Source organism: Cornus florida, unplaced genomic scaffold (genome assembly GCF_030987335.1).
Source record: "Cornus florida cultivar Cherokee Brave unplaced genomic scaffold, ASM3098733v1 CherokeeBrave_3.0.0_Hap2_Chr02, whole genome shotgun sequence".
NCBI lineage: Eukaryota > Viridiplantae > Streptophyta > Magnoliopsida > Cornales > Cornaceae > Cornus > Cornus florida.
This window is the reverse complement of record NW_026775572.1, coordinates 2,867,239-2,880,926: the sequence shown is the minus strand read 5'-3', so window position 1 is coordinate 2,880,926 and position 13,688 is coordinate 2,867,239. Positions and strand designations below refer to the sequence as shown.

Sequence of the window (13,688 nt, the reverse complement as noted above, 5' to 3'; positions counted from 1 at the left end):
TTTATTTTTTATCACCGTTTACTTTTCTGGTGAATGAAACTAATTTAGGCATAAAAAATAAGAAGACAGAAAAAGGACAGAAACTGCATAGAGCATTTAGATTAGATGAACTCAACAGTTCAATGAGACTGGACGTTCAAGTATGTGTGTGTCTTAGATGTTACAAGTAGCATCAACTAGATATGCTTTCCTAGTAATCTTGTATCACATATTATATGCATCTTCTTTTAACAAAGCTAACATGGAAAGGCCATCTAATTGCAAATGATGAAAAAAGTTAGAATTTAGCTATAAGAAACAATTAGTGAAATGAAAAAAAAAAAAAAAAACTAAAGATGTATTGAATTCCCATGATGTATTAAAAAATACCAGTGTAAATATTGTATGGCTTCTGCTGCTGAGTAAATTGAAATTTGTACAACCAACGTGTCTGTGCTCTGTTGTCAGCAAGCCAAATTTAGTCACATGGTTTAAAAGATACCAAGGAATGGTAAGAAATATATATCTTACATAGATTTACACCGCTAATAATCAATGATACAAGCAATTTTGAGGATGCTCACTAATCAACCATACCCAAAATATGTAACATTTCTTTTGATAGCTGAAAGTACATAAGATGAATTGTAGAACTAGATTATGGAATAAACAATCACAAGAAACGAATTCATAAAGTAATTAATAGTTCTTCTCGCATAAGTATTCTATAACAAATCATCTAGGTCAGAATTTGATCTGTTTCTTTTCCTTCTGGAAAAGAGAAGTGCAATTTTTTTTATCAGAAGCTTTAGATCTGCAGGGGATAAGAGATATTTCTTTAGGTGAGATGGATGAGTGGAAAGAAATGAAGAAGAATTCAAATGAGCTGGGGTCAGGTTGAAGGAGCAAGAAAGACAAACGATGGTGTAAGATGAGGTGACAGCAATTTTATTCTTAGAACTTTTCCAACTTATAAAGAAACATTTTGCACACATAACATCACGGAGAGGAAATTTTCCTCAAATATGCGCCAAACCCATATCGAGATGATAAATTTTTTTACGTTCACTTACTCCATGTCAAGGAATTTGTGGGATTTTCTCCCTCCTCTCTTTGTCATACATTGTCTAGCTGGAGAGGGCTTAGTCTGAGTATCAAAGCTAGATCGATGTGGCAGGTGGTGTCACTATGTCTTTGGTGGTGGATTTGGAAGGAGCAGAATAGGCATTCTTCTGAAAGTGAGTGTAAATGCATGTCCACAAGCTGAGACATTTGATGTTAAATCATCTTATGCCTTGCTCCGTGTCAAAGAGCATGTTATACACTTGTAAATTAGTAAATGCCTTGTTTGACGTCTGATGAATTGATTAGCTGGAGAGGGAGCAGAGTGAGTAGGAGTATTAGATCAATGTCTGGTCCACAAGCTGAAGTTTTGATACTAAGTTTTTGTCGCTTTATATAATGGGGTGATTAGAAGTTCTGAAAGAATCTCTTATACACATTTCAGAAAAGAGGAAGACTGCAGTCTTAAAAAATTGATCCACTATGAATATCATGTGTTTATGGGTTGTACTACTTTAGCGTGCTTTAATGAATAACTAATAGTAAATTCACTTGGAATATTTATAGAATATTTAATAATTAATAGTAAATTCACTTGGAAATATTCAGAATATGTCAAATGGATTTTCAAACAAATCTTTTTTATTTTTATTTTTTTATAACTTATTAGGGTTTAAATAAAAAAAATTAAAAAAAAACCCCTCTAGTTTCCAAAAACAATCATATTACCCCTTCTAACTTTTCAAACATCTATCATATGGCTCCCCATCCGGTTAGTTTGCTGTCTAAAACTAACACGCAAAAAGCACATGATTGTCATGTGCATCCCTTTCCACTTTAATATGGCCAAAGTACCCTTATAATCACCTAATGACCAAACTACCCTTATAATCACCTAATGACCAAACTACCCTTCTTCTTCACCAGAACCCAAATGAGCACTGCAACATTCACCTCCGCTTTCTCTCTCCTCCCCTCTCACCCCTACAACCACCCACCTCTCCTTCCCTCCTGAAAGTTGAAACAGTCCTCATCCGCTCCTCCATGCTCCCCGTCGGCAAAGCCCATCATTAGGACGATCTTCGCCGTCTATTTGCCAAGCCTGGCCCACACGTCTTCAAGGATGCCGCTATCCCCATCTCCCTCTTCGGCCCTCATGTCATCAAATCCCTCCTCTCACCTTCCCCCATAACCCTAGAAACCACTTTTCTGTTCTCTAAAGCGATTTGGTATTGGGGTGAGTCATTCAATTTGTTGTTGAAATTGGCCACCATGAACAGAAATTCCCAATTCATCTCAGCTCTAATCAATGTCGAAGCAGATACAAACAGCAGGGACTCCGATGAACGGTTGGTGATGTCCCTCGCAGTTCGATCTGGCAACGTGGATGTGGTTCAGGTTTTGATCAAGTCTGGTTACAAAATTCAACACCCAATTCAGAAAAATACAAGCAATGTACTTTGCACTACTTGGAGCAAAGCAGCTAGAATATACTGATATTATAGTTGAGACTGATTGTGAGAATTTGGTATATGCTCTAAAAAGTGATACTAATCCAAAGGGAAATTATGCAACACTTTACGGGTACTGTAATGTTAATCATTGCTTTTATTAATTACATTTTTTTTTTTTAATTTCAAAAATCTAACAATTTTCTTGTTTCAGGAAAATTAAGAGCTTAAAGGAGAGTTTTGCATGTTGTCATTGTTAGAGAGTGTGGTTGTTATTTCTTTTATTTATCAAGGGTACTATTGTCTAGGTTGACGTCAGCATCAGTTCGCTGACGTCAGCATACACAGGTCGCGAATTACAGCAACTTGATCACCTGAATTTTCTGGTAATTATGATAGTATTCTTGTTGCCTTTTGATGCTTTTTGAGGGTCGTTTTCCATTTCTGAAACATTTTTTAAGTTCTGGCCTTATGGGTTTTGATATGGATTTTGGAGCCATTTTTGGTTGTTTATTTTGTTGAAATCCCTTCCAAAGGGTGTCTTTTGTGCCTTGGAGGAGATTGCTTGGTGGTTGTGTGTTGATTCATTGCATTTAGGTTGAGTTTTTTGGCCAAAAAGGAGGTTTGACTGAGGTTGTTTACAGGCTGTTGGTACTGTTTTGTGAGTTTAGTGCTAAAATCTGTTGTAAAACCTTGTTTGGGTTCTTGGGTTGCAGGCTGTTGTTACTGGGCTGAAATCTGCTGTTAAATCTTGGAATTGGGTTGTTGGTGCTGCTATAAAACTGATATTAAAACCTGTTTGCTTCTGCTTGCTTTGTGTGTTGATTCTGGACTTATAATCTGTTCAGCTGCTGGTTTATTTTGTTTAAATATTGCCCACAAACTATCAAGGATGATGATATGCCTAAGTCCATTACCTCGCAAAAATTGAACGGAGTTAATTATTCTTTCTTGGGCTCACGCGGTTCAAGTTTTTCTATGTGGGCGAAGGAAATTGAAATACTTGACTGAAAATCCTCCCTCTGATGAGAAGCAACTTGAAGATTGGGCGTGTGAGGATAGTGTTGTTATGGGATGGCTTTGGCACAGTATGGAACTGAGATTGCTAGTACAGTTGCATTTTGTGATTCTTCTAAAAAGATTTGGGACTCTATTGCAGAGTCATTTTCACACCAAAGTAATGTTTCTCAAGTTGTTGTATGAGAAAAATTTTGCTACTAAGCAATCTGGGAAACCATTGTCAGAATACTATAATACCTTGAAAATTTTGTGGGATCAGTTACCATAACATCGACCATTTAGTACTGATTTAGAGAAGCAGAAGAGGCATTGGGAGGAATTTATGATTGCTTCATTGCTATCTGGTTCAGATACAGATCTTCGTGGCTTCAAAGATCAGATTCTCGCTAGTGAGAAGTTACCTACAGCTGCTAATGCTTATGCTCGTCTATTACGGTCATCTTTGGGGCAAAGCTCCACTGTACCTCCCATAGAGTCTTTTGCGTTAGTTTCTAGCAGTGGAGGTCGTGGTGGTTCTCATGGTGGTTCTCGTGGTAACCGTGGTGGTCGTGGTTTTCGTGGTAGTTCCCGTGGTGGTGGCCATTCTAATGGACGTGGTGCCAGAAAGTGTGATAATTGTAGTGGTACAAATCACACTGAACCTTATTGTTGGGTGAAATATGGCAAACCACAATATGCACATCAGGTTATGGATGGTTTTGCACAACCACTATTGCCTCATACTACATCTGGACATGTGGCTTCCGATTGGTTCTCGTGATACGCTCACTACTCAGCTTAGCAAGCTCATCCAAACACTACAATCTACTCTCCCACATACATCGACTGCTACCTTAGCCAACTCAGGTAATATTGCATGTGTGGCCCAATCTTCTCCATCTTGGGTCATTGACTCTGGAGCTAGTTTCCATATGTCTGGTATATCATCTCTCTTTTCCAATCTCAAATCTATTAAACATCAAATAGTTTTAGCTGATGGTTCTTCTTGTCCTTCCTGTGGGAAGGGTGTCCTTCACCCCACCAAGTCATTGTCATTATCTTCCAGCCTTTATGTTCCTAATTTTTTCTTTTTCTTTTTTTCCTAGTTGGGACTCACACACACTGCCTCCACTAAGGTTTGAACCCCTGACCTCCCTTTGGGAAGTAAGAGCCTTGTACCGCTACCTTTTAATCTGTTTTCTGTAAGTCAACTGACTAAGGCATTGCACTGTTCAATAACTTTTTCTTCCAATTCAGAACGAAGAATATGATTGGTTCAAGGTATGAGAAGGATGGGTTATATTATTTGGATCCTAGTGAACCTCCTTCTACCTTATCATCAGCTTTGAGTGCTACAATCTTGCCTCTTCAATGACATTTTCGTTTGGGTCACCTGTCATTGGCAAAGTTACGGTTAGCTATTCCTACACTGAGTCATGTGTCTGTCTTAGAGTGTGAAGCTTTCCAATTAGGCAAGCATCACTGTAGTTCTTTCCCTACTAGTAGTCATAGTCGTCAAACTCAGTCCTTTGATGTAGTCCATACGGACATTTGGGGTCCTTCTCGAAGCACTAGTTTGAATGGATTTTGTTATTTTCTTATATTTGTTGATGACTATTCCCGAATGACATGGTTATTTTTTATAAAAGAGAGATATGAGTTACCTCGTATTATTGCTAAATTTTATAATGAAATTTTTACTTAATTTGGTAAACGCATTAAAATTCTTCGATCTGACAATGCTTTGGAATATACACAGTCGATCATGGATTCCTTTTGTGTCGATCGTGGTATCCTACATCAAACTAGTTATGCTCACACATCTCAACAAAATGGTGTTGCTGAACGAAAGCACCACCATTTGTTGGATGTTGCGCGAACCTTGTAATTTAATATGCAGGTTCCAAAACTGTTTTGGGCTGATGCAGTTCTTACTGCTTATTATCTCATTAACTGCATGCCTTCTGTTGTTTTAAATAATCAGTCTCCTTTCTCTCTTTTATATTCTGATTGCTCTCCTTTTCAACTTACCCCTCGTGCCTTTGGTTGTGTAGCCTTTATTCATATTCTAGATCCTGGTCATGACAAACTGTCTCCTCGTGCTCGTAAGTGTGTTTTTCTAAGGTACTCCCACACTCAGAAGGGCTATCGTTGTTACAATCCCGAGTCCCAGCGTTACTTTGTGAGTGCTGATGTTACCTTTTTTGAGTCCATTGTTTTCTTTACATCGTCTGGTCTGCATTTGTCTCTTGATCTGATATCTTCTCGTGAGGGGAAGTTCTTCCTTATCTTTACCTACTTTTCCAATGCCATTAGCTCCATCTTCTAGTTCTCCTCCATCTTCTAATCCTCCCTTGCAGGTTTACCAGCGGTCACAATCTCGACATGTTGTTCCTTATGCTCCGGACACATCATCTTCTCAACCAGAGGTCCTTGTTCCTCCATCATCCACTTCTGCCACCGATGATTTACCAATTGCATTATGTCAAGGTAAACGTAATTGCACTCAGCATCCCAATGCTAATTTTATTTCTTATGATCGTGTTTCCTCCTCCTTGCAGCCTTTTGCCTTTACCTTGTCCTCTTATAAACAGGCCTTATCTATTTCTGGATGGAAACACGCTATGGATGAGGAAATGAGTGCTCTTCACAAGAATCAGACTTGGGAGCTTATTGTTCTCCCTTATGGGAAACAAACTGTCGGCTGTCGTTGGGTTTACACTTTTAAGTATCTTCCTGATGGTAGTGTTGAGCGTCTTAAGGCACGTTTGGTTGCTAAAGGTTACACGTAGACCTATTGAGTTGATTAGTCAGAGACCTTTTCTCCAATAGCTTGTTTAAACTCTATACAAGTTTTATTGTAAGTGGCTGTTTGTTGTTCTTGGCCTTTATATCAGCTTGATATAAAGAATGCTTTTCTTCATGGGGCCTTACAAGAGGAAGTTTACATGGATCAGTTATGCTGTTGCTGGTAGTGAGCACCTCGTTTATCGCCTGCGCAAGGCTCTATACGGTCTGAAACAATCTCCCTGTGCTTGGTTTGATTAATTCAGTGTTGTGGTGATTGAGTTTGGTTTTCAGCGCTCTACTTCTGATCATTCTGTGTTTGTTCGTCACTCTTCTGCTGGTACTATTGTGTTGATTGTTTAAGTTGATGATATCATTATATCTGGGAGTGATTCAGCAGGCATTACCAAGTTGAAGCGACACTTGGGTCATCATTTCCATACCAAGGACTTGGGTGTAAGGGCCTCTCACTGTCTCAACGGAAATATGTTCTTGATCTTCTTTTTGAGACCAGTTTCTTAGGTGCTCGACCTGTTGATACTCCTATGGATTTAACGGTCAAACTAGATGGTGAAAATGGGGATTTGTTTGCCGATGTTGGCCGATACCGACGACTAGTTGGGAAATTGATCTATCTTACTATTACTCGTCCTGATATTACTTATGTTGTTGGTGTGTTTGTCGGTATATGCATGCTCCTTATCAACCTCACTTTGATGTTGCTTGTTGTATTCTGCGTTATCTGAAGGGTGCGCCTGGGAATGGCCTGTTGTACAAACCCTCTTCTTCCTTATCTATATCCGGTTTTAGTGATGCTGATTGGGCCGGCTGTCGTTCTGATAGGCGGTCTACATCTGGTTATTGCACATTTGTTGGTTGTAATTTGGTTACATGGCGCAGTAAGAAGCAAACAGTACTTGCTCGATCCAGTGCTGAGCCCGAATATCGTGCTATGGCTTACACCGCCTCTGAAATGTTATGGGTTCGCTCTCTTCTTCGGGAGATGGGTATTGATGTTCCTACTCCTATGTCGATGCATTGTGATAATCAGGTGGCTATCTTTATTGCTAGTAATCCAGTTTTTCATGAGCGTACCAAGCATATTGAGGTGGATTGTCATTTTATTCGAGATTTGCTTATGCAAAACCAGATTGTTACTCCCTATATTTGCTCTGCAGACCAACTGGGTGATGTTCTTACGAAGCCGCTAGCCCGTCTTGCTTTTCAGCTCACGTGTTCCAAGCAGGGCATGTTTAATTTGTATGCTCCAGCTTAAGGGGGAATGTTAGAGAGTGTGGTTGTTATTTCTTTTATTTATCAAGGGTACTATTGTCTTTATGTCTACTTAATATATAATAGGCGAGAGGTGTGGGGAAAACCTTTTTTTTTTTTTTTTTTTTGATAAATAAAAAATTTTATAAAAAAACACTCCAAGGGGGAGCGGAACCCAAGAACAATACAAAAAGCCACTCAATCCTTCAAAGAGGCCAAAAAATCAACAATTTCCTCCAAAGATCTATGATCTCTCCCTAAAACCCAACAAAAAAGAGTGGAAATAATCGAGAATTTAAGCACCGAAATCGACATCGCCTTTCCTTCAAAATATCTCCTATTCCTTTCAAGCCAAATGCACCACCATACACAAAGCGGTGTAGCCCTCCACGCATCCTGACTGTGAGTCCCCACAGGGCAACCTCTCCAAGCCTCAATCAACCCTCTTGTAGATCTAGGCATAACCCAATAAAGCCCAAATAAGCCAAGCATCAAATCCCAACACTCTCTAGCCACATAGCAATGAATGAGAAGGTGATCCACTGATTCCTCATTACGAAGGCACATAAAACAACGATTGATCACCACTTGGCTTCTCCTTCGCAAATTATCCTGGGTTAGGATCTTACCCATAACCGAAGACCACACAAAGAAAGCCACCTTGAGAGGAGCCTTGGAGCGCCAAACAGACTTCCAAGGAAAACGAACATCAGGATCAAATGAGAGACACTTGAAGAAGGACCTCATCTCAAAACGCCCATGAGAGTTTGCTACCCAAGACCAACAATCCGAATCCTCCTCCACAATCCTTTGGCGATAAAGCAACTCCAAGAAGCGAATGACCTCCTCGATCTCCCAATCCTGAAAGTGACGCTTGAAACGAACATCCCAAACCAGTCTCCCATTATCAAGATGATAACAGTTGACCACCATGGCCTGCCTATCCGAAGCAATCCTGTAAAGCTGAGGAAAAGCGAGAGCGAGAGGAACATCTCCACACCACACATCCTCCCAGAAGCAAATCCTCCTCCCATCTCTAAGACGAAATCAAATGTGTTTAGAGAATTCATCCCAACCCTTCCGAATCACTTTCTAGACCCCTACCCCCCGAGGATCCCGCACTTCCAAGGAACTCCACCCTCCTCTCAATTCCCCAAAACGACACGCCACAACCCTCCTCCAAAGCCAATGTCTCTCCACACCAAATCTCCACAACCATTTCCCGAGAAGGGCCTTATTAAATGGCACCAATCTACGGAGACCCAACCCACCATTCCGAATAGGCCTATAAACCTGATCCCATTGCACCAAATGGAACTTAAACTCTTCAGCTCTACCTCCCCAAAGAAAATTACGCTGCAACCTCTCAATCCTCTCCGCAACTGAAGAGGGAATTTGAAAAAGAGAGATAAAGTAAGTGGGGAGGCAAGAGAGGGTGCTCTTAATCAGAGTGACCCTGCCGCCCTTGGAAAGATACTGCTTCTTCTAACCCGCTAGCCTTCTTTCAAATCTGTCCACCACTGGGTCCCAAATTCCTACACATCTCGAAGGAGCACCCAGAGGCAAACCTAAGTAAGAAATGGGAAATGACCCAGTCCTACAACCAAGAATGTCAGCAAACATCTCAATCTCAGGGACCTCCCCAACCGGCACCAAAACACTCTTGCCCACATTCACCTTAAGGCCGGAGACAACTTGAAACCAAATCAAAACACATCTCAAATATCTAATCTGGGACACATTCGCATCACAAAGAACTAAAGTATCATCAGCAAACATTAAATGAGAGATCTCCAACTGAGAAGCAACATCCCTGCCCACCCGGAAGCCCCTCAAAAAACCCAAATCTGAAGCCTTTCTCATCAATCTACTAAGGGCCTCCATCACAAACAAGAACAAGAAGGGAGAGAGAGGATCCCCTTGTCTCAAGCCCCTTGAGCTAGAGAAAAAACCGGAAGGAGCACCATTAACAAGAATCGAAAACCGAGCACTGGAAATGCAAAAGTGAATCCATCTCCTCCACCTATCACCGAACCCCATCCTCTCCATCAGATAAAGAAGGAAGCTCCAACTCACATGGTCATATGCCTTCTCTATGTCCAGCTTACACAGAACACCTGGGACCCCACTACGCAGTCTGGAGTCCACACACTCGCTTGCAATAAGAACTGAATCCAAAATCTGACGACCACCGACAAAAGCATTTTGAGAATCCGAAATGATGCCATCCATAACTTTCCTCAGTCTAGAAGCTAGCACCTTGGCTATCAACTTATAGATACAACCCACCAAACTAATAGGGCGAAAGTCCCTAACATCCAACGCCCCCCCTTTTTTCGGAATAAGGGTAATGAACGTGGCATTCAAGCTTTTCTCAAACGAACCCCGAGAATGGAAAGCATGAAGAGTGCCCATCACCTCCCCTTTGACCACCTCCCAACACTCCAAAAGAAATTTCATGGTAAAACCATCGGGACCTGGGGCTTTATCCCCATTACAACTCTTCAAAGCAAACAGAACTTCCTCCTTAGAAAAAGGCAACTCCAAACCCAAGCACTCCTCCTCAGAAATAGAGTCAAACTGTAACCCTTCAAGCAAAGGTCTCCACTCAACAGTCTCTGTGAACAACTTCTCAAAGAACTCTGAAAATTCTTTGCAGATCTCTTCTTCCTTACAAAAAACAACCCCTTCAACCCGAATCCTCCCTATGTGATTGCCTCTTCTATGAGCATTGGCCAATCTGTGGAAAAATTTAGTATTTCTATCTCCCTCCTTAAGCCACAAGGCTCGAGATTTTTGCCTCCACGAGATCTCCTCCATGATTGCAATATCAGTAAACTCCGCCTTACACTCCGCCCTCCTAATCTTCAAAGCCTCCACCAAATCCCCTTGACCCTCCATCCGGTCAATAGCCGCAATCTCAGCTAAAACCCGATTTTTCCTCCATTCCAGATTCCCAAAGACCTCTTTATTCCAAGTCTTAAGGTTCACCTTTAAAAGACGCAATTTGCCTGCGAGCACATGACTAGGGGTGCCAGCCACACCATACCCCTCCCACCAAAGACGGACCCTCTCCAGAAAGCCCTCAACCCGCAGCCACATATTCTCGAATCTGAAAGGAGAACGTCTACTACACAGTCCCCCACAATCTAACATCAACGGAACATGGTCAGAGATAGGACGTGCTAAAGTAGTCTGGACAACATCAGAGAACCTCTCCTCCCACTCCCCTGACACCAAGAATCTGTCAATCCGAGAGAGGGTAGGGGGAGAGCGGCCACTTGACCAAGTAAACGGACCTCCAACCAAGGGCAAATCAATCAGCCCAAACTCATCAATAAACTCTGAGAAAGCCTCCATATCAGACGTCCACCTACCTCCCGTTGACCTCTCAAACGGAGAACACCATTGACTTCGAATCTCCCCCAATTCCTCCCAAAGCAAGTGGCGCTTACCGTCCTCTGAAGGACCATAAACACCCGAAAAAATCCAATGAACTCCATCCTCAACTAAAGCAAGAATGAAAGAAATAGAGAAACGCCCAACCTTAGCATCCACTTTAGACACCCATCTGTTGTCCCACAAGATCAAAATGCCCCCTGAGGAGCCAATAGCATCCAAAGCAACCCACTCCACAAATCGCCCCCCCCCCAAAGACTCCTCACAATCCTATCAGACATCGAAGCCAGTTTAGTCTCCTGGAGACACACCACATGACCCCTACTTCTACGAATAACCGACTTCACCACTTTCCTTCTAACCGGATCATTGAGACCCCGGACATTCCATGAGAGAATTTGTAGCTTCATAGGGAAACACTTGGAAAAGCAAATCATCCCCTCCTTCCACCACCTCTCCCTCCAGATATGGACCCCCTATTCCTCCTTTCGCATGTGATAACATCATTGGGACTTTGCAACATTGTCTCCCCTCTCTCCTCCTGCCGCCCCACCTTATCACTCACCTTTACCTTAAAATGAGAACTAAGGACATCATTAAACAAACACATCGCCTCATCCACCCTGCCTTCAAAAGAAACACCCAACAAAGGGCCCACTTCCAAGCCCTTCTCCCTCACCCACTCCTCCTCAAGGTCATTCACTCCAACCTCAGTCGAGTCACTAACCCAATTCTCCCCTGGTGGAACAACAGCCAAAGGGACAGCCAAATTCACTGCTTGTTCCAAATCTTCCCATGGAATTATGCCCGAATACCCATCAAGGGATGAACCTGCAGCTCCCTCCCAATCATCAAGAACTGAAGAAGAATGCGAACAATACTGTGGAACAGGCTCCTCCTCTGTCAAAACATCTCCTGAATCAGAAAGAAAGCCTTTTAAAGCCAAGTGGTCCCGTAACTCCTTCAATAGAACAGAGGATGTTTCATCATCCAACTTTACCTTCACATCCTGACCAATACAAACCGTAATTCCCTCACCCATACCTTCACTTCGCCGAGAGAAACCAAGCCTATAACCAGAATCACCAACATGTCTTCCAGCCAAAACCGAGTCCTTCTCAATCACCGGTGCCAAGGATTGAGAAACCATGACAGTCCCACCCATCACCCGATCCAGTGAAGTCATCGACCCCCCCAAAGAAGGAGAAGAAGTAGAAAGAGAGCACAACTTCGGAGGAGAGGAGTCAGAGGGAACTGAAACTGAAAACATACCCGGATCGAACCCCGACTGCGAAGATGCCACCCATTTCTGTTTATCTTTCCTTGACCACTTTTTGCGAAGAGCGGGAAGAATAATTTTCTTTTTGGGCAACCGACGTCTCAGTACCGGATCCTTCACTCGTCGATCAACCTTGACTTTCGCAGATAACAACCCGGCAGCACAGGAATCTCTGTCATCACTCATTGATACCAAGGGCTCAAACCTATTACACAGAAACCCAGATCCACAACTCGGCCCACTCTTCAACCCCGAAAGTCCACCAACAGAATCATCTCTAGAAGAATGGGCGCTCGGCCCACCAACCACCTCACAAGAGACTTGCCCACCACAATCTAATTCCAAAGAATCTGACAGAGGCCTTTTAGCAGTAGGCCTATTAGGCCCAACAAGCAGCCCAACAGACCCAGGCAAAACATTATTAGAAACAAGGGCCCCATTCTCAAGACCACCATAAAGCCCATCTAAGTGGGGAGCCGAATTTGAATAGATCGTGGGAACAGTTGTTCTCCATTGGGAACGGGCAAAGCCTGAGCGCCAACCACGTGGAAAAGCTGGAACCCTCCCCCTCCCACGCGCCTGCTGAGCGTGGAAGCCACCTTGTCGTCTTGTTTGATCTCGCTGCTGAGCAAAAGGTCTACGACTATTTCAGGCGAGACCTCCACCCCACTGCAACTTCCGAGACGCTTCCTGCCATCGGCGATCCGACAAAAAGGAAAGCCAATCCTTGCGATTCTGATTGTAAATCCTTCTAAAACACTCCGAATTGCGAATCCATAAGTCTTCACTCCATTCCTTCCATGCCTGGAACTCAACCATACCTTTTTTCCCCATGGATTCCCACCTCAACCATACTTTCTCCTTAAGCAAGTGCGAACCATCCCCGCCTTCCAGGCTATCAGTCGTCGGAACAAGCTCAGGATGCTTCTCCTCCCAAACAAACACCTTATAGCAGAACTGGTCATCATGTATGAACACAAACGGAGGACAAACCTTCCCATCAGAGACAGTGATTCGGACTCTTTCAGCATCCAAAGCTTCATCGGCATCCACCCAAATGAACCCACCACAAAGATCACCAACTGTCACAAACAGAATACTCCTCTCTTTCTCTCATCTTTTTTCTCTTCTTCTCTACTTCTACAAACCCTAACTTCTTCAACTTTAATTGTCATATTGAACATTACTATAGAGAAGAAAACAGGTTGGCCAACTATGTTGCAAGAGTCAAAATGAACCAGCGTGAACTCGAAACCAAGGTTGTTGATAGGCTTGAGAAGGATAATTAGAAGAGTACAGAAGCCAGTACAGAATTCAGAATTGCTCAAAAGAAAAAGGAAAAGGATTAGACCAATTGTAATAACACTTTAAGTAGGTACTGTTACTTTCTTATGGTAGATAAAATGAAACTATGATATCATGAAGGGAAGCGACCAGAATGTTTTTTTTGAAGTTGTGAG

The 13,688-nt window shown here is 42.4% G+C and overlaps 1 protein-coding gene across 2 annotated transcripts in view; it reads right to left on the bottom strand.

Annotated features, from left to right (window-relative positions):
* The window catches only part of LOC132293116 (kinesin-like protein KIN-7K, chloroplastic), a 44,054-nt gene that overhangs the window by 21,464 nt on the left and 8,902 nt on the right, over positions 1-13,688 (bottom strand). For both annotated transcript variants that reach the window (XM_059790457.1, XM_059790458.1), the window contains one exon: positions 370-437. In XM_059790457.1, coding sequence (XP_059646440.1) covers positions 370-437 — 68 coding nt within the window. The remainder of the gene's footprint in view (positions 1-369; positions 438-13,688) is intronic.